This window comes from Ovis canadensis, chromosome 3, assembly GCF_042477335.2.
Source record: "Ovis canadensis isolate MfBH-ARS-UI-01 breed Bighorn chromosome 3, ARS-UI_OviCan_v2, whole genome shotgun sequence".
Lineage (NCBI taxonomy): Eukaryota > Metazoa > Chordata > Mammalia > Artiodactyla > Bovidae > Ovis > Ovis canadensis.
In genome coordinates this window covers 96,620,733-96,639,961 of record NC_091247.1, presented here as the reverse complement: position 1 = coordinate 96,639,961, position 19,229 = coordinate 96,620,733, and the positions used below count along the sequence as shown (strand labels likewise).

The 19,229-nt window shown below is 40.1% G+C and overlaps 1 protein-coding gene across 1 annotated transcript in view; it reads left to right on the top strand.

Moving 5' to 3' along the window:
* The window catches only part of M1AP (meiosis 1 associated protein), a 75,242-nt gene that overhangs the window by 44,154 nt on the left and 11,859 nt on the right, over positions 1-19,229 (top strand). Inside the window, exons 4-6 of the mRNA XM_069581931.1 lie at positions 3,382-3,555; positions 7,969-8,131; positions 9,093-9,234. Of these exons, the coding sequence (XP_069438032.1) occupies positions 3,382-3,555; positions 7,969-8,131; positions 9,093-9,234 (479 nt within the window). The remainder of the gene's footprint in view (positions 1-3,381; positions 3,556-7,968; positions 8,132-9,092; positions 9,235-19,229) is intronic.

Below are 19,229 nucleotides of genomic sequence, written 5' to 3'. Positions count from 1 at the left end.
TATTCTTTATGGACTATTACTCAGCCATAGTTAAAAAAAACAACAACAACAACAAGTCAATCTTGCCATTTACAGCAGCATGGGCAGACCTAGAAGCTATTATTCTAAGTGAAATGAGAAAGACAAATACTTTCAGATTTCACTTATACGTAGAATCTAAACAGCAAAACAAATGAACAAACATAACTAAGCAGAAACAGAGGTGTAGATATAGGGAATAAACAGGAAGTATAGTAAGGAGAGCAGAGAAATAGCTGAGGGGGAGTAAAAGGTACAAACTTTCAATCACAAAACAAAAAGAAGTTGGAAAGAACTTAGCAACATTGATGGTGTGTCTGCAGGGAAGACTGGCATTTTCCTTCACAGAGGTGCCATGTTTCAGACTTGCTTCTCCAGCTTTACAGAGTCAGAAAGTTGATCTTGTCAACATCCTCTCAGAGATAGACTCACCTTATCAAGCTCAAGACTAAAGTTGTTGGCCAGACTACCTTAGAGGAAAGACCATAACCACTATAATCACCAAGAAGAGCAGAAACTTGACAAATGTATCCTGCCTTCCTGCCGCTGGGACTCCTCACTGAGCTAGCACGCCCTCTCCTTTGAGATATGCTTGGCTAATCAAGGCCAGCATCTACCGCTGTTCCTCCCTTTCTCTATGCTCCATTTCTGGTCAACCCTCTCTCCTTCTAATGGATCCATCCATTCTTTGGATGAGCCAGTACCATCCATAGGCTCCAGCCAAATCTTGCTTTGGTCTATAAGCCATTCTTTTTAAAGTGACTGTTTTTCATTGACCTCATCACTCTGTATTGACTTTATTTTTTAACTATCTGAGGAAACCCCTATTTTTCTTATTTCCAGATTCTTAATGGGGAGATACTTTGCTCTGTCCCCATACCCATGGTAGGAATTTTCTAGTCTTTTACCATTTCACTGGGGAGAAGAAAAAGAAACACTTATCTTCTCCAAAATTCTGTTGTTTGAACTCAAAGCAGTATCATCTGCTCCACTTTTTGAGATCCTTTTTTCTACTTCATTTATTTAGTTCTATATCTGCCTCCTTATACTTTAATAACTGTTTTGCTTCTTTGAAGAGAAGCTGTTCAGTCATTTCCCTACTTATTACTCAAGTTGAAGTCCAGACTCAGAAAAATTACTTCTTGTTTTTCCTATGACACAATAAGTTTCCCGTTATTAAAAAGAACATTTCTCCTCACTTATGAAGAGCATTTATTTGACAATGAGTTCATATTTATCACTGTAGTAGTTGAAAACAGTGGAATAGATGAGAGTTTAAGGAGAAATGGTTAAGAACAATGTTGCTTTATAAACTCATTAAGGTAAAGAGTATCATATATCTTTATATAGTATTTCACCTTCTGTGTAGTACATAATCAATATTATTGCTTGATGGAATGAGTTCATTAGCTAGTGAATCCTCATAACTATTCACAGAAGATGGCAGAAGTTTTTTTTTTTTTAAGTGAAAGCGAATTTATTTAGAGAGATTCACATCCCATAGGCAGAATATGGTCCGCCTCAGAAGGCAAGCGTAACCAGTGGTAAAGTTTTAACTATACTGGGTCAAAGAGAAATGCATTTGGTGCCCGTTTTCAGCCACATAATAAGTCGATAAATATGACATGAAGTCACTTAAGTCTCACCACACTTTCCCTGTGTGGGTGCCAACACGTTGGACTGAAGCCCTTTGTTCCCTGTGGAGAGTCTGCCACCTCTGCAGACTTGTCCTCAGGAATGTCGTTCTAGAAATAAACCGGCGTTCTCCTTGGGGTCCATGAGTCATACACAGAAGTTAATTCATTGGAGTGACTGACTTTTCTTAGGCCCTTTGTAAAAGTATTTCTGAGAGTCCCTCATGGTGAGGCAAAAAAAGCCAGGTTCCTCTTCGGTTTCTTTCCAGCTCTTGTCTCATTTCCTCTCTCTGTGCTTCCTCTATCACCTTATATTTGGCTTTTACTGACCAACTTTATGTCCAGATCCAGATCCCAATTCCTGAGCTAGTGTTGCCTAAAGAAGGAAATAGACCAGCAAAGTCTCATCACTCCGCCTACCTAGTCCCATTCATTCAGATTGGGAATCAAATCACACTCCACCAGACCATCCCTGTCTTCTTGGCTGCTACGCTTGTGAGATATAGTATGCCAATGGCAAACTTGTATAATTCTGTATCAGAAGGTAGAGCTTATAATTCATCTTTTCTCTTTTAGTCTTTTAAAAATTTTTGTTTTATAACAGAGGAAATAATTGAATACATTTTCACTGTGAAATAATAACATAAAATTGAAGACCTCATTAACTAAGTATTTAACTTGCATTGTGGATATAAGAGTTGGACCATAAAGAAAGCTGAGCACTGGAGAATTGATGCTTTTGAACTGTGGTATTGGAGAAGACTCTTAAGAGTCTCTTGGACTGCAAGGAGGTCCAACCAATCCATCCTAAAGGAGATCATTCCTGAATATTCACTGGAATGACTCATGCTGAAGCTGAAGCTCCAATACTTTGGCCACCTGATTGTGAAGAATTGACTCACTGGAAAAGACCTTGATGCTGGGAAAGATTGAAGGCAGGAAGAGAAGGGAATGACAGAGGATGAGATGGTTAGATGGCATCACTGACGCGATGGACATGAGTTTGAGCAAGCTCCAGGAATTGGTAATGGACAGGGACACCCGGTGTGCTGCAGTGCATGGGGGTCACAAAGAGTCGCACATGACTGAGTGACTGAACTGAACTGAACTTGAATTGCTATATTATTTTTGGCTATTTTTGTATTCTAAAATTTTTTTAAATATGGAAAATACATAAATACAATAAAATTCAACTGTATAGAAGTATAAATAATAAAAAGTGAATGTATCTCAGAATTCTGCCCCATTTCTACTCCTATCCACTATTAACAATTTAATAGCAGACTTCCAGAGCTCTGTAAAAGGCATTTCCATACATATGTATGCACTTAGGCTAACAGTTTTATTTTTATATAAATGAGTCACACTATACTCTGTTCTAGAACTTTCTTTATGCACTCTCTCCTAGCTTTCCATGTCAGTACATTTAACTTTGTTAACAGCTGCATAGTACTCCATAGTCTATGCCATAATTTATTTAAATATTTCCCTATTGATGGACATTTGAATTGCTTTCTGTTTGGGGCTTTGATTAGTTGTTTTTGCAACAATGCTGTGCTAAACATCTTTGCATATGTCTCTTTGGGTACTATCCAAGAATGTCTCTAGGCTAGATATCTAGAGGTAGAATTAATAGGTTCAAAAATGGGTGCTTTTAATATTTTATGTTTTTCAAAATTTGTAACTAAAGAATTAAACACTGTAACTACTGTTTCCCTTTCTACTGCAGAGAGTTCTATCCTGGCAACTGACATTGATCTTCAGACTATAGACAGTGATATTGTCAGCATGGAGATTTTCTTCAAAGCCTGGCTGCATAACAGCGGAACAGATCGAGAACATGTCCACCTTCTTCTTCCTTCACGGAGTATCAGCAACATTTCCAGAACCAGAGATGATTCAAGTACACTCTCCCTAAAAGATATATTACATAGACAATGATTATCCTAGTCTAGAATTAGGATTGGAAAGTCATCAGAATACAGAGTAGTTGAGGTTTAGGGACTGGAAAAGGAGAGGATGAGGCTGTCCAATGTCAGCATGAGAATTTCTAAACTTCTAATTTTCAATTAGGAAACTGAACCTGATTAAACCCAGACAGCAAGACCCAGTTCGTTTCAATGTAGAGACTTAAACACCTCAATAATAGGGCATCAGCTACACTACATGAGAGAACAATGAATCATATGTTTTCTCCAGTTTTCATTTTTGATGTGGCAGATATTATTGACATAATTTCAGGTAAGCTGGTACCTCAATAACATGATTAGGGCCTGTAAGGAGAGGAAAAGAACCAAAACTAAATGATTAAATAGAGATCTTCTCAATAGGAAGACACCAAATTGAGAGGAACTAAAGCAACTACAGAACAAGTCCCAGGGTGTTCAACTAGTGGCCCTAGACAACGTTAACAAAGTACGTTCTGGCAATTGTGGAAACCAAGAGGTCAATCCAGTGTTGTAGGCATGCCAGCAAGGTCCTGGATACTGCTCCAGTTGGCAGTGATAGCTAATCCAGGTCCCACTAGATTGTAGGGATAAAGCCATTTCTAGTCTCCATCCCCTTTGAAGGTGGTTCTAAGACCTGGGTGGCAGGGCCTTCAAATGGACCCATCAGTATAGTCAGCCTCAGCTTCAAAGGGAAAAGACTAAATTGTGTCTTCCACTTTAGGAGTGTGCGCTTAATGAGAAAAATGGATACCAGCTTCTGTCCCCAAAGGGGAAGATACACCTTGGTCCTTTCTTTATAGAGATAGCCATTGGGTTCTTAATATATCTCCCCTTTTCCCCCATTTCAGTCTAGGGCCTGGGATGCCTTTAACAACTTCGCTTGATTTTACTGTCTTTCCTTTGTGTGTAAAATCTTCCCAAGGCCTCCATTCCACCTGCTTTGCCCAAGACCAATTGCTCACTTCTTATCTATTTTTCCCAAACAGTGTTAACTCCTTTCTTTGCATTAGCCTATTTCATCTCCATAACAACAACATGATGCAGGTACTGTTATCACATGCCATTGAATCTAAAAGTGAAAGTGTTAGTCACTTCAGTCGTGTCTGACTCTTTGCAATCCCATGAACTGTTGCCCACCAGGCTCCTCTGTCCGTGGAATTCTCCAGGCAAGAATACTGGAGTGGGTTGCTGTTCTCTTCTCCAGAGGATCTTCCCAACTCAGGGATAGAACCTGGGTGTCCTGCATTGCAGGCAGATTCTTTACCATCTGAGCTACCAGGGAAGCCTAGATGGTGTCAATTATAAGATATACCATTATTTTATGTACCACCAAGAAAGAAAACCAATTCCAATTAAATGTGACACATTGCTTTTTATCACTTAGAAATATTATTTTATTCTTACTGAGAGAGTTCTTTTAGGTTAGAATAGGAAGTAAGGATTAAGAGTGTCTGCCTAGTCCATAGTGATTGTAAGACATACACAGAGACACTGCTAAGTCGCTTCAGTCATGTCCGATTCTGTGTGACCTCATAGACGGCAGCCCACCAGGCTCCACCATCCCTGGGATTCTCCAGGCAAGAACACTGGAGTGGGTTGCCATTTCCTTCTCCAGTGCATGAAAGGAAAAGTGAAAGTGAAGTCGCTGAGTCATGTCCAACTCTTAGCGACCCCATGGACTGCAGCCTACCAGGCTCCTCCATCCATGGATTTTCCAGGCGAGAGTACTGGAGTGGAGTGCCATTGCCTTATATATAGTAAGTGAAAAAAAAAATGTGTCTTAAAATCAATAAATATAATATTATCCCTGTTTACAGATGAGAAAACTGACACTCAAAGGAATTAAATATTTCCCCTGGGGCTGCACAGAAAATTAATAGCCAAGCCAAAATCTGAAGCCAAGCAACTCCAAATCCCATTCTTAACCCTTAGGATTAGAAATCTATATTTTATACATTTGATTACTCTCAGCCCAGAGGATATTCATCAAACCCTGGTCTGTCACCTCCAGAGCCTGGGCACTTACTTACCAAGCAACCTGCATCCTGCCAGGCACTTCTCTCAATAGGAGGGCTAGGGCCATCCAGAGCCAGGATCTCCGGCAGCCAGCCTTTCTTCTGCTGCTACATGGCATTTGCCCATGGTAATACTGAGAATTCTCTGCTTTGCCCTCTCTTTTCCCGTGGCTTTCAACACCAGGGTCAGACCCAGAATGTATCTCCATCTGCAGTTATTTTTTGGAAATCCACAGGTCTTCAGGGTGGGTGGTAGAACTTAGATCTAGGATGGTGGTAGAATTGCTGAAAACATCTTCACTGGAATCCAGATGCTCAGGTACCACTTGGAATGAGGTCCAAAGAAGGTAGGCCTCTCCTGGGGTGGGTATGACCCACATGAGAGTTTAAACAAGCACAATAAAGACCATATTATAGTTATCCATTGTTCACAAAACTGATGCATTGCTCTTTATGTGAATTTCTAGAAATGTGTTTCCCTAAGGGAAAAAAAGGCTAATTGAAACCCTGAGCTCTCCTAATATATAATCTTTTGAGGACTGCTCCTCAGATGTTCACTCTGACTTCTCCTTACAAGGTTCTCCACCCAACACTACCTGCTTCTGCAGCCACCTCGGGTCCTTCACCCTCTCCCTAGATGCTTCCTCAGAGGCCTCTTCTTGACAGAGCATAGTCTGCCTCGAATGAACTTCTTTTCTGATTTTGGTCTCTGCTGTCTCTGCACCTGGGTCTGAGTGATGAGAAGCATACCTGGTTCTAGACTCAAACCCTGCTAAAATATCTTTCCCAGCTTTGGAACATTGCTGAGACTACAGTTCCAGTAGTTCTCATCCTTGGCTACAGTAAGAATCAAATGAGGAACTTTTAAAAATACCAATATCAGCTCCAGCCCCAGAGATCCCAGTTTTGCTGGTGTGAGGTAGGGGCCAGACATCCGTAACAGACAAGTTCACTAGGTGATTCTTATTGCAGCCAGAGTCAAGAACCTCAGCCAGATGCACACAGCTGTCTAATCCTAAAGCCCAAGGACTCAACAATGAAGCAGTCAGGCACAGAGGAAGTAAGGGGAAGCTGGAATCCTAGGCCAGAGCAGGCAGTGGCACCCCACTCCAGTACTCTGGCCTGGAAAATCCCATCGACAGAGGAGCCTGGTGGGCTGCAGTCCATGGGGTCGCTAAGAGTTGGAGACGACTGAGCAACTTCACTTTCACTTTTCACTTTCATGCATTAGAGGAGGAAATGGCAACCCACTCCAGTGTTCTTGCCTGGAGCATCCTAGGGACGGGGGAGCCTGGTGGTCTGCCGTCTATGGGGTCGCACAGGGTCGGACACGACTGAAGCGACTTCGCAGTAGCAGGAGTCCTAGGCAGGGTCCCTCCTAATGACTTCCTGGGCTCTGGGACACACCTGGCCAAGAGCTCTCTCATCCAGAGTGATATCCAGGTCTGGATGCCAGGCCCAGCTAGATCTATTTTTTTCTACATTATTTCTTCTTTTGTTTTTACCTCATGTTGCAGGTACTTCAGTCATTTCACAAATCACTGACATCAACAGCTAACCTTCTCACAAGTACAGAACACTCATATATTCATAATTTGTTAACAATACTTAAACCCAATATATATTTCATTTAAAACCTTCTTAATATCAAGGATTCAAATCTAGAGCAACAGAACATTGTACACTGTGACATGTGAATGCGCCTGCTGGAGAAGAAGCTTATGGAAGCATAAAAAACCTCCACACATAGGGGAAACACCCTCAGAACTGTTGTATGTTGCCGCAGTGATGTTGCAAGGTCCAAAAGGTTCTATTCACTTGGGGAATTATAAAATAAACCGTTTCAGGAACTTAGTCCTCCCCCTCCCTCGAATGTCCTGGAAGAGCTCACAGAGAAGCAGTAGCTGTCAGCTGACTGCCTGACTTCTGCTTTCCTGCTCTTCCTTCATCTGACCTGCAGTCTTGCCAAAGCTTAGCCACAGGGAAGCAGGAGGGGCAAAATTTCCTTCTCTGATTGCCAAAAGGCCCTGCATATTGCAGTGTTAACTGCCTCCTCCACAGCGGACACACATTCCTCTTGTACTCAAACACAAGCCAGATCTCTCACTATGAGGAAACTGCTCAGCCAGCCCAGAAGTAAAACAAGAAAAAAAATCATGTCACACCCAGAAAATAAAATTACCTGTTATGTAGAGCAATATTATTTCAGATCTGCTCCTCTGTCCGCTTCCCTGCCTCCCAACCCTTACTTGCCTGGTGGACACGGAATGGGTGGCGATGAGCTCTCTTAATTATATAGCCTGAGGTAACTGGTGACAAACAATCCCTCCCCAAATGCCGTTTTTATTGTAGTGTGCCTGAAATGTGATCTCCAAGAGCGACTTCTCAGCCCATCCCTACTCCCTGGAACAGCTGATGGCTCCTTGAGGAGGGATGACCCCAAAGGAGACTTCAGCACCCTCTACCAGATGGTTTCCCAGTCATCAGCCTCTTGTTACAAGCTCCGGGTGATCAAGTATGGTTCAAGAGAACCTCCCTAATCCATGCAAATATTTACTCTTATTGGTTCCAGCTAGGAAGACTAAGATAGAGGGAGGGCAAGGGCATCCCCAAGTGTCAGGCAGCAGGGGGTCAATTCCAGAGTAGCAACTACAGGTGTGGGCATGAAATTTCAAGGTCAGACTGCTCAGTATGTGGAGATGAATGAGGAGACAGTGGAAGATATATCTCAGTAGAATATTCTAAATTCTGGATGAAGACTGGAAATCCAGAAAGTCTCTGAGAATGCAGAGGAAAAAAAGAAACAGAACGATGTTTATCTATTCAGCAAATGTTTATTGAACACCTACTATGTTTAGACATCAGGACAGAGATCTGATCTTCAAGGAATGAGTGGCAGCTAGAATCTACCTCACCTTTCTATTTCTTTAAGTACTAGAATTCTTGTTTCCAAGAGAATCAGTTCCAGAGCTGAATTAGGAATGATGGCAAAGACCACTTTTACTGCTTCCTAGTTGTATCACAGTGCCCCTGTACAGGTATCTGAGTAAGCTTGTCTATGGACTTGGGACAATGGATGCTGCTGGGGAAACTGCTTAAACGCAATCTCTTCTTAACTGTGTCTTCCATCAGCATCTTGCCACAGAAGAACCAGGTCTGGGATGCAGATCGTTAGCATACTGTTGTGTAATGTGGTTGCTGCAGCAGGAATGAATGGGACAGAGTAAGCTCAGGAGAGGAAATACCCATCAGAGTCTTGAGGTCTCAGAATAGGTGCTGTGTTCATTAATTCACAGACTTTGAGACTCTGCTGTGTGCCATATACCCTGATAGGTACATCCTAAGGTGAATAATTCACAGGCCCTAACCTAAAGGATTTCACAATACAGTCTTAGACTTAAGCTAAATTTAAGTGGATCTGGGTCAAGGTTCTGGATACCACTAAGGAGCCTCACACTTCCATTTTCTCTTCCCAGGGCTCTAAAATCCAGTGGGGTCTGCGAATCATTGACATATGGACTCCCCTTCATCCTCAGACCCACAAGCTGTTGGCGGCTGGAATGGGATGAGCTGGAAACAAATCAGCAGCATTTCCATGCTTTGTGTCACAGCCTACTGGTGAGTACCCACGTCACCAGGTGATGAAGAGTATTAAAGTACCCACCATAGGGAAGCAGCTAATTTAATCCTGCCCTGATCCCAAATCTGTCCCAGTCAGAGAATAGAGAAAAACTGGACATACTTTGAAATATGGATTAAGTATGACTTGCCTCTGTTGGTTTCATGCTTTAGAGAATTATTTCTGAATTCAGTTATATGACACTAAACTTGAAAATCCCTGATTTTACATTTTAATGGCAACAGGGAATTGTCCTTAAGTAACTATATCTTAAATCCTATTTTCTTCCTATCACTATGCTGGATATTATGTTTTATTTCAATGAAGAACACATAGTCTATGCTAGAAATTGTGCTAAGTCCCAGATATTCAGTCTATTATGGTAGACATCATCTGTGGTCTCAAAAAACTTTCTAATGAAAGAGACAGAATTAAATATGTGTATTCTTAATTGTGAGAAGTTTATGAAGGAAAACAAGGGCTTGCTATATAATACAGCCTTTCTATGAAAGTGACGATTAAACTGAGACCTGCCAGATGAAGGGATTAGCTAGGTGAAGGGTGGCAGGAAGACCATTCCAGGTGCAGAGAAATGCATGTGCAAAGACCCAAAGGCCAGAAAGAGCTGATCTTCCAATCAAGAGTGGAATGATCATTGTGACTGAAACAAAATGAGCAAGAATAGAGAGAGCCAAAAGGTAAGGAGCTAAAAGTGAGCAGGGTAAAATCATACCAGAATTTCTAGCCCAAACTGAGGACGTGGGACTTTATGTACAGAAAGAAATAATTAGAAATGACATCATCTATTTAAATGTTTAAATGATTAATTGTGCCAAAATTTAGAAATGAACTTTCTGAAGCAAAAATGAAAACAAGAAAATGAGGTAGGAGGGCACTGAAGTAGTCTAGGCAAGAGACGATTTTGGCTTGGAATTGGATATGGAAGTCAAAAATGAGAAAAGTAAACCAATTAAAGCAGTATTTTAGAGAAAGAGAACTTGTGAAGGATTGGATATAGGGAGAGAGGAAGAGGAAAGTATCAAATAACTGCCTGGTTTCTGGTCTACCATTTCCTGAAATGAAAAATCTAAAAAGATCATGCACATGGAACAGTAACACAACACTGAGAAAGCAAAATGAAAAAACTGCAAATACAATCCAGGGTTGAGTATAACTGCTTGGTGGCTACAGAATGACAGTTTGACCCAGTAGGATATGGGTGATCAAGACAACACAATAATGTGTCTCTTTCACTATCAGAAGCAGACTTCTTTTTTCCTGTTTCAAAGCCCACACTCCCTTTTAGGTCCACCCACTGAGTTCCTGTTTCCTATCTGACAAACACCCATCTCCTATCTTTGCAGAGCGGAGGCAACAGATACCTCCTGACTGTTAAAGCCCAACCGCGCAGTTTACTATACTCTACCTGATTCCTCAGGATCTTGGAGATCTCCTGGGGAGAAATTTCTCTCAAGGGGCTTCAATACATTCTTTTGAACATGATATCTTAAACAGACATTTGCATTTTAATACACTGATAGAGGGAGTATAAATTTTCTGAAAAGTGGTAACCCTCAACACTTTAATTCCACTACCAGGAATATAGCCCAAGAAAACAATGAGAAAAGAGAGAAAAGATATACGTATGGTCATGTTTATCTCAGTTATTTACAATGGTAAAAAATTAGAAACAACTTTAATGTCCTAAATAGAGGAATGGTTAAATTGTAATAGGGGAAAGGTTAGAGGAACAATTCACCCAAGCAATGAGGTATTATGTAGCAATAATAGTTTATAGTAAGGATGGGAAAGACTATTCTTTTCCATCCTGGGTTACATTACATGAGATTAGAGTCTCTCTGCCTCTGAACTTGGGGGGTGAGAATCCATATTTATTCATTCAACAAATGTTTATTGAGTGCTTCCCAGGTGGTTCAGTGGTAAAGAATCCGCCATCCAATACAGAAGACTTAGAAGACTCGGGCTTGGTCCCTGGGTTGGGAAGATGCCCTAGAGCAGGAAATGGCAACCCACTCCAGTATTCTTGCCTGGAGAATCCCATAGACAGAGGCGCCTGGCAGGCTACAGTCCTTGAGGCTGCAAAGAGTCAGACAGGACTGAGCAACTAAGCGTGCATTTATTGAGCACTGTGTGCCAGGTATAATTGTAGAGGCCAAAGAGACCTCTTCTTTATCACTCCCCTCTCATGGAAACTCCCAAGTATGTAGTTGATCCAAATCTAGCAGATACCCGTTTTTGGTAGCACTTGTTATAATAAGAGCTAGTCACTTAACCAAGTGCTTTGCATATCTTAACTCATTTAATCCTCACAGTAATTCCATGAGATAGATTGCTACCCCTATTTTTACAGATAGGGAAGACTGAAGAGATCAAGTGACTTACCAGAGGTCACACAGCTACTGAAGTGATCTAGTCAGAATTTGAATGTAGTTCTGCTGACTACGTACTTTTTAAAAATATATGTCATACTTTTAACTCCTTGGCTAAGTTTCTGCTACCAGTGTAGCCAGATAAACTCAGACTACAACCCCAAAGCTAATCCTTCTCCCTTCACTTAACACCCCATGCCTCCGTGCTTCACCGGACTTGAATTCACTTAAACTGGTAGTAAGTACTTAGTTCTTTACCCATGTTGTGCTTCTTGTGCTCCACTCCATCAGATCAAAGACCACTCTCCTTTTCTACAAAGGAAAGAAGCAAAATAGTGTTTGGATGGCTCTCTCTTCTTGCTTCTCACATGGCATCTCCAAGCAGCAAAAAGCCTGAAAGGCAGTGTGTTATGGAGGGAAAAATTCACAAGCTTCTGTTCATTCATTCAACACTAAATATTTTTGGAGTCCCTACTATGTGACAAGACTTATTTAGAGTTTTAACCTTCCTGATCCTATTTTTACAAGTTCTCAGCACTTCTTTAAGCCCATCCTTGGTTTAATTCTTTCTCACACCTCTTTCATATGTTCTTTCAAAATCTGATGTCATCGGCTCCCCGTGTAAATCTTTTGACTTCTTGTTTTTTTTTTTACTTCTGTTTCTCACTTTGTTGTTTCCCCTCCAGCTAACTTCTCATTCTAACTTCTGTCTTTCTGTTAATAGCAGCTCCACCGCTGTCTACTCACCCAGGCTTGAAACCTCAGTCACTTTCAGCCTTCTCACCCTTTACACCCATTTCATTCCTAAGTCATATCAAATTTTTCCTCATGAGTTGTAACTGTTCTTCCCTTCCCCTTCCCACTGCTTGTTCTCACCAAGACTTCTTCAATAAACTCCTAATTAGCTTCCCTATGTCCAGTCACTCTTCTAATTTCCTCTGTTCTTTAGGTCAGTTTTATCTTCGTGAAACATTCCCTTAATGTCACCTGATCACTTATGTCTTGCTTGCTCTAACACCATAACATCTATTGTATGTATTTTTTCCTCTCTATTCTTATTATCATTATCTTAGGCCAAGTCCCCTTCCCCTCTTTCCTTTAATATTACAGTAATCACTTAACTTGGCTCAATGCTTTTAGTGTTTCCCCCTCCCAATCCACTTTCCATACTGCTGCCAGGTTAATCGTCTTGAAACACAGCACTGATCCTGCCACTCTTCAGCTTAAAACTATTTTGTGGCTTACTATTAATCATATTTTAAAGTCTATATTCCTTAGCTAGGTATTCAAACTCCATCCTTGCCTCCCGTTATTCTCCTTCCTGTATCATACAGTCCAAACAAATTAATATACAAACTTAAAGTCACCCCACCATTGAACTATTTTTCATGATGTCCCTTCTCCTATCTCCATCTATTCAAACTCTACCTCATTCTGAAGGACCTGGCTCAGATGTTGCTCCTGCAATGAGGCTTTTCTGGATGCCTATATTTACCAGTAGACTTTGTGCATTCTGTTTCTTTTTGGAGAAAAGTATATTTCAATTTGTTTTTAAAATATATAATCCTATGATTTTGGTTAAAGCCTATGATATAAATTTGACTACCCAGACTCTAGGAAAACTTGGTTGCCTTTTCCTGAAATTTTTACCACTTCCCCATTTTACCAACTAGTTCCTCAGCCTTAGTCAAATTTAGGTTTAGAGTAGAAACTCTTCTTTTGCTATCTCTCTTTGTTGGAAGTCAAGACCAGGCAGTCTTCTTTTCTTTTTTCTTTTTCTTTTCTCATTTTCTTTATTTGGTAGGAATATTTTCAATATAATTCAAGTAGTACTTTATGCCAATAATGATTTTATTGGGAACAAGCAGCTTTGCATTTTTCTTTATAGTTCCCATGATTAGAAATGTACATGGAACACAGCAGGTTCTCAATAAATGTCCATAAATACCATTTAAATTTTTTTTTTCATTTAAATTTTTTATTTTTTAACTTATTTATGTTTAATTGGAGGATAATTGCTTTATAGTATTGTGTTGGTTTCTACTATATATCATGAATCAGCCATAGGTATACATATGTTCCCTCCCTCTTGAACCTCACTCCCACCTCCCACCCCATCCCACCCCTGTAGGTTATCACAGAGCATCAGATTTGAGCTACCTGCATCATACAGTAAATTTCCACTGGCTACTTAATTTTACTTATGGTCATGTATACGTTTCAATGCTACCCTCTCAATTTGCCCCGCCCTCTCCTTCCCCTACTGTGTCCACAAGTCTGTTCTCAGTGTCTGCATCTCCACTGCTGCCCTGCAGTTAGGCTCATCAGTACCATCTTTCTAAATTCCATACATGTGCATTAATATACGATATTTGTCTCTGTCTGAACTTACTTCACGCTGTATAATAGGCTCTAGATTCATCTGCCTTGGTAGAACTGAGTCAAATGTGTTCCTTTTTATGGCTGAGTAATACTCCATTGTACAAAAAAGATCTTCATGACCCAGATAATCATGATGATGTGATCACTAATCTAGAGCCAGACATCTTGGAATGTGAAGTCAAGTGGGCCTTAGAAAGCATCACTACGAACAAAGCTAGTGGAGGTGATGGAATTCCAGTTGAGCTGTTTCAAATCCTGAAAGATGATGCTGTGAAAGTGCTACACTCAATATGCCAGCAAATTTGGAAAACTTAGCAGTGGCCACAGGACAGGAAAAGGTCAGTTTTCATTCCAATTCCAAAGAAAGGCAATGCCAAAGAATGCTCAAACTACCACACAATTGCACTCATCTCATATGCTAGTAAAGTAATGCTCAAAATTCTCCAAGCCAGGCTTCAGCAATACATGAACCGTGAACTCCCTGATGTTCAAGCTGGTTTTAGAAAAGGCAAAGGAACCAGAGATCAAATTGCCAACATCCACTGGATCATGGAAAAAGCAAGAGAGTTCCAGATAAACATCTATTTCTGCTTTCTTGACTATGCCAAAGCCTTTGACTGTGTGGCTCACAATAAACTGTGGAAAATTCTGAAAGAGATGGGAATACCAGACCACCTGACCTGCCTCTTGAGAAACCTATAGGCAGGTCAGGAAGCAACAGTTAGAACTGGACATGGAATAACAGACTGGTTCCAAATAGGAAAAGGAGTATGTCAAGGTTGTATATTGTCACCCGGCTTATTTAACTTCTATGCAGAGTACATCATGAGAAAGGCTGGACTGGAAGAGACACAAGCTGAAATCAAGATTGCTGGGAGAAATATCAATAACCTCCAATATGCAGATGACACCACCCTTATGGCAGAAAGTGAAGAGGAACTAAAAAGCCTCTTGATGAAAGTGAAAGAGGAGAGTGAAAAAGTTGGCTTAAAGCTCAACGTTCAGAAAACGAAGATCATGGCATCCGGTCCCATCACTTCATGGGAAATAGATGGGGAAACAGTGGAAACAGTGGCAGACTTTATTTTTTTGGGCTCCCAAATCACTGCAGGTGGTGACTGCAGCCATGGAATTAAAAGACGCTTACTCCTTGGAAGAAAAGTTATGACCAACCTAGATAGTATATTCAAAAGCAGAGACATTACTTTGCCGACTAAGGTCCGTCTAGTCAAGGCTATGGTTTTTCCTGTGGTCATGTATGGATGTGAGAGTTGGACTGTGAAGAAGGCTGAGCCCCGAAGAATTGATGCTTTTGAACTGTGATGTTGGAGAAGACTCTTGAGAGTCCCCTGGACTGCAAGGAGATCCAACCAGTCCATTCTAAAGGAGATCAGCCCTGGGATTTCTTTGGAAGGAATGATGCTGAAGCTGAAGCTCAAGTACTTTGGCCACTTCATGAGAAGAGTTGACTCATTGGAAAAGACTCTGATGCTGGGAGGAATTGGGGGCAGGAGGAGAAGGGGATGACCGAGGATGAGATGGCTGGATGGCATCACGGACTCGATGGACGTGAGTCTGAGTGAACTCCGGGGGTTGGTGATGGACAGGGAGGCCTGGCGTGCTGCGATTCATGGGGTCGCAAAGAGTTGGACACGACTGAGCGACTGAACTGAACTGAATATTCCATTGTGTATATGTACCACAGCTTCTTTATCCGTTCATCTGTTAGTGGACATCCAGGTTGCTCCCACGTCCTACCTATTGTAAATAGTGCTGTGATGAACATTGGGGTGCATGTGTCTTTTTTAATTATGACTTCCTCAAGGTGTATGTCCAGTAGTGGGATTGTTGGGTCATATGGTAGTTTTATTCCTCGTTTTTTAAGGAATTTCCATAATGTTCTCCATAGTGGCTATATCAATTTGCATTCCCACTAACAGTGTAAGAGAGTCCCCCTTTCTCCACACCCTCTCCAGCAGTTACTGTTTATAGATTTTTTTTTTTTGACGATAACCATTCCAGCCCATGTGAAGTGATACCTCCTCATTATAGTTTTGATTTGCATTTCTCTAATAATGAGCAATGTTGAGCATCGTTTCATGAGTTTATTCACCATCTGTATTTCTTCTTAGGAGAAATGTCTGTTTAGGTCTTCTGCCCACTGTTTGATTGGATTGTTTGTTTTCCTGGTATTGAACTGAATAAGTTGCTTGTATATTTTGAAGATTAATCCTTTGTCAGTTGTTTCATTTGCTACTATTTTCTCCCATTGTGAGGGCTGTCTTTTCATCTTGTTTATAGTTCCTTTTGCTGTGCAAAGGCTTTTCAGTTAAATTAGGTCCTGTTTGTTTATTTTTGGTTTTGTTTCCATTACTCTAGGAGGTGAGTTATAGAGGATCTTCCTGCGATTTATGTCAAAGAGTGTTCTGCCTATGTTTTCCCCTAAGAGTTTTATAATTTCTGGTCTTATATTTAGGTCTTTAATCCATTTTGAGTTAATGTTTGTGTATGGTGTTAGGAAGTGTTCTAATTTCATTCTTTTGCATGTAGCTGTCTGGTTTTCCCAGCACCACTTATCGAAGAGACTATCTTTTCTCCATTGTATATTCTTGCCTCCTTTGTCAAAGATAAGGTGCCCATAAGTGCGTGGGTTTATCTCTGGGCTTTCAATTTTGTTCCATTGGTCTGTATATCTCTTTTTGTGCCAGTGTCCCATTGGACTATATTTCTGTTTTGTGCCAATGTCTTGATGACTGTAGCTTTGTAGTATAGTCTGAAGTCAGGTTGATTCCTCCAGCTCCATTCTTGTTTTTCAAGATTGCTTTGGCTATTCAGGGTCTTTTGTGTTTCCATACATATTGTGAAATTTTTTGTTCTAATTCTAGAAAAATACCATTGGTAGTTTGATAGAGATTGAAGTTGCACTGAATCTGTAGATTGCTTTGGGCAGTATAGTCATTTTCACAATACTGATTCTTCCAATCCAGGAACATGGTATCTCTCCATCTATTTGTGTCGTCTTTGATTTTTTTCATCAGTGTCTTATAGTTTTCTGCATACAGGTCTTTTGTCTCTTTAGGTAGGTTTATTACTAGGTGTTTTATTCTTTTTTTTTTTTTTTTGCCATGGTGAACGGGATAATTTCTCTTTCTGACTTTTCATTGTTAGTGTATGAGAATGCAAGAGATTTATGTTATTAATTTTATATCCTGTGACTTTGCTATATTCATTGATTAGCTCTAGTAATTTTCTGGTGGCATCTTTAGGGTTTTCTATGTATAGTACCATGCCATCTGCAAATAGAGTTTTACTTATTCTTTTCCAGTCAAGATTTTTTTTATTTCTTTTTCTTCTCTGATTGCTGTAGCTAGGATTTCCAAAACTATGTTGAATAATAGCAGTGAGAGTGGACACCCTTGTCTTGTTCCTGATCTTAGAGGAAATGCTTTTGGTTTTTCACCATTGAGAATAATGTTTGCTGTGGGTTTGTTATATACGGCCTTTATTATGTTGAGATTTTTTTTATGCCTGTTTTCTGGAGAGTTTTTTTTATCATAAATGTGTATTGAATTTGTCAAAAGCTTTTTCTGCATATATTCAGTTGATCATATGACTTTTATCTTTCAGTTTGTTAATATGGTGTATCACATTGATTGATTTGCATATATTGAAAAATCCTTGCATCCCTGGGATAAAGCCCCCTTGATCATGATGTATGATCCTTTTTATATGTTGTTGGATTCTGTTTGCTAGAATTTTGTTTGCTAGAATTTTTGCATCTATGTTCATCAGTGATGTTGGCCTGTAATTTTCTTTTTTTGTGTGGCATCTTTGATTTTGGTATGAGGGTGATGGTAAGACCAGTCAGTTTCTAATCTGTTGTGGTAAAATACAGTTTATATTGTCCATGAAAAGCATGGGCTTTGGAATCAGATGGTCCTAGGTTTCTGAAAGCTTCATTATTTTCCAATTGTGTGAACTTAGGCCATATACTTAACCTCTTTAAACATAAGTATATTTATCTACTTGTAACGCTAACAAATCTAGAGGCCCCATGTGCTTTAGTCTCCATATAAATGACATATAAAGAAGCACTACCCAGAAGACAAATAGTAATTTTAAAATTAATTTATGTGTGCTTTCAAAGAACACCAAATAGGAAATAGTTCATTACCCACAATGATATTTTTCAAATTTTCTTCCTCTACTCCTCAGTCGTGTTTATCCTAGAGATGTTCTAAGAGCCTTTCATATACATGCACACGCAAAAACTAAGACTCTGTTCCAGTCCCTGTTTCTCTATCTCCTTCCTCTCTCAGCCATATATATATACATATATTCTACAGATTGATTTAGCCTCTCCCTTCCCTCTTAGGTCCTGCCTTTCTTTACCTATCTAAAATATACAGGGAAAGAATCCATGCAGCTTCTCCTTTCATGAAGAGAAGTGGAGTGTGAGAGAAGGGAAAAGAGGGAGAAGGTGCATGATGGACATATTAGTAACCCTTGTCTCTTTCACATGTAAAACAAGACAATAAAAAATACCTCGTGTGGTTTTTTAAGATGATTAAGTAATACTACATGTGTAAAGCACCTGGCATACATCTGGCATATGATTTGTACATAATGGTTGGTTAGTAGTTCTGTGAATTACATATGTTTCTTTTTTATGGATTCTAATTCTCTAGAGAAGTTCTCCACATTTTAACATGTTTTTTAAAACAAACTAATCATAGTTATTTTAAGGTACTTTGCTAAACTCAACACCTGGATCACTTGTAGTTCTGTATCTATTGTCTCTTTCTTCATTTGGTTTTTTAGACATGTGTCTTGTCTTTTGGTGAACCTGGTAATATTTTAATGAAAGATGCTCTTTGTGCCTAAAGAAATTATAAAGGCTCCAGTTGGTGTTATCTTCCTCTGAGCAAGTTTATCCTGGCCTGCACTAAGCAGATAGTGTTGACAAATCATCCTTTTCTACTCAGGAGCTGTGCTGAGTCAAGGCTGGACTGCAGTTCTGCTAAGTCTCAATCTACCTCCTGGTTTGCTCCAGGCCCTCTAGAATTTCCCACTGAAAAGCTGGTCTATAATACGCATGACGATCCCAACTCTAATCACTGTTTCTCAAGTCTGCTAAAATGCTCTACTTCTATAGGCTTTCTCCTTGGGTGTCTTTGTCCTCGGCTCCATGCAGCCCCAGTATTTGGCAAATATGCTAAGTG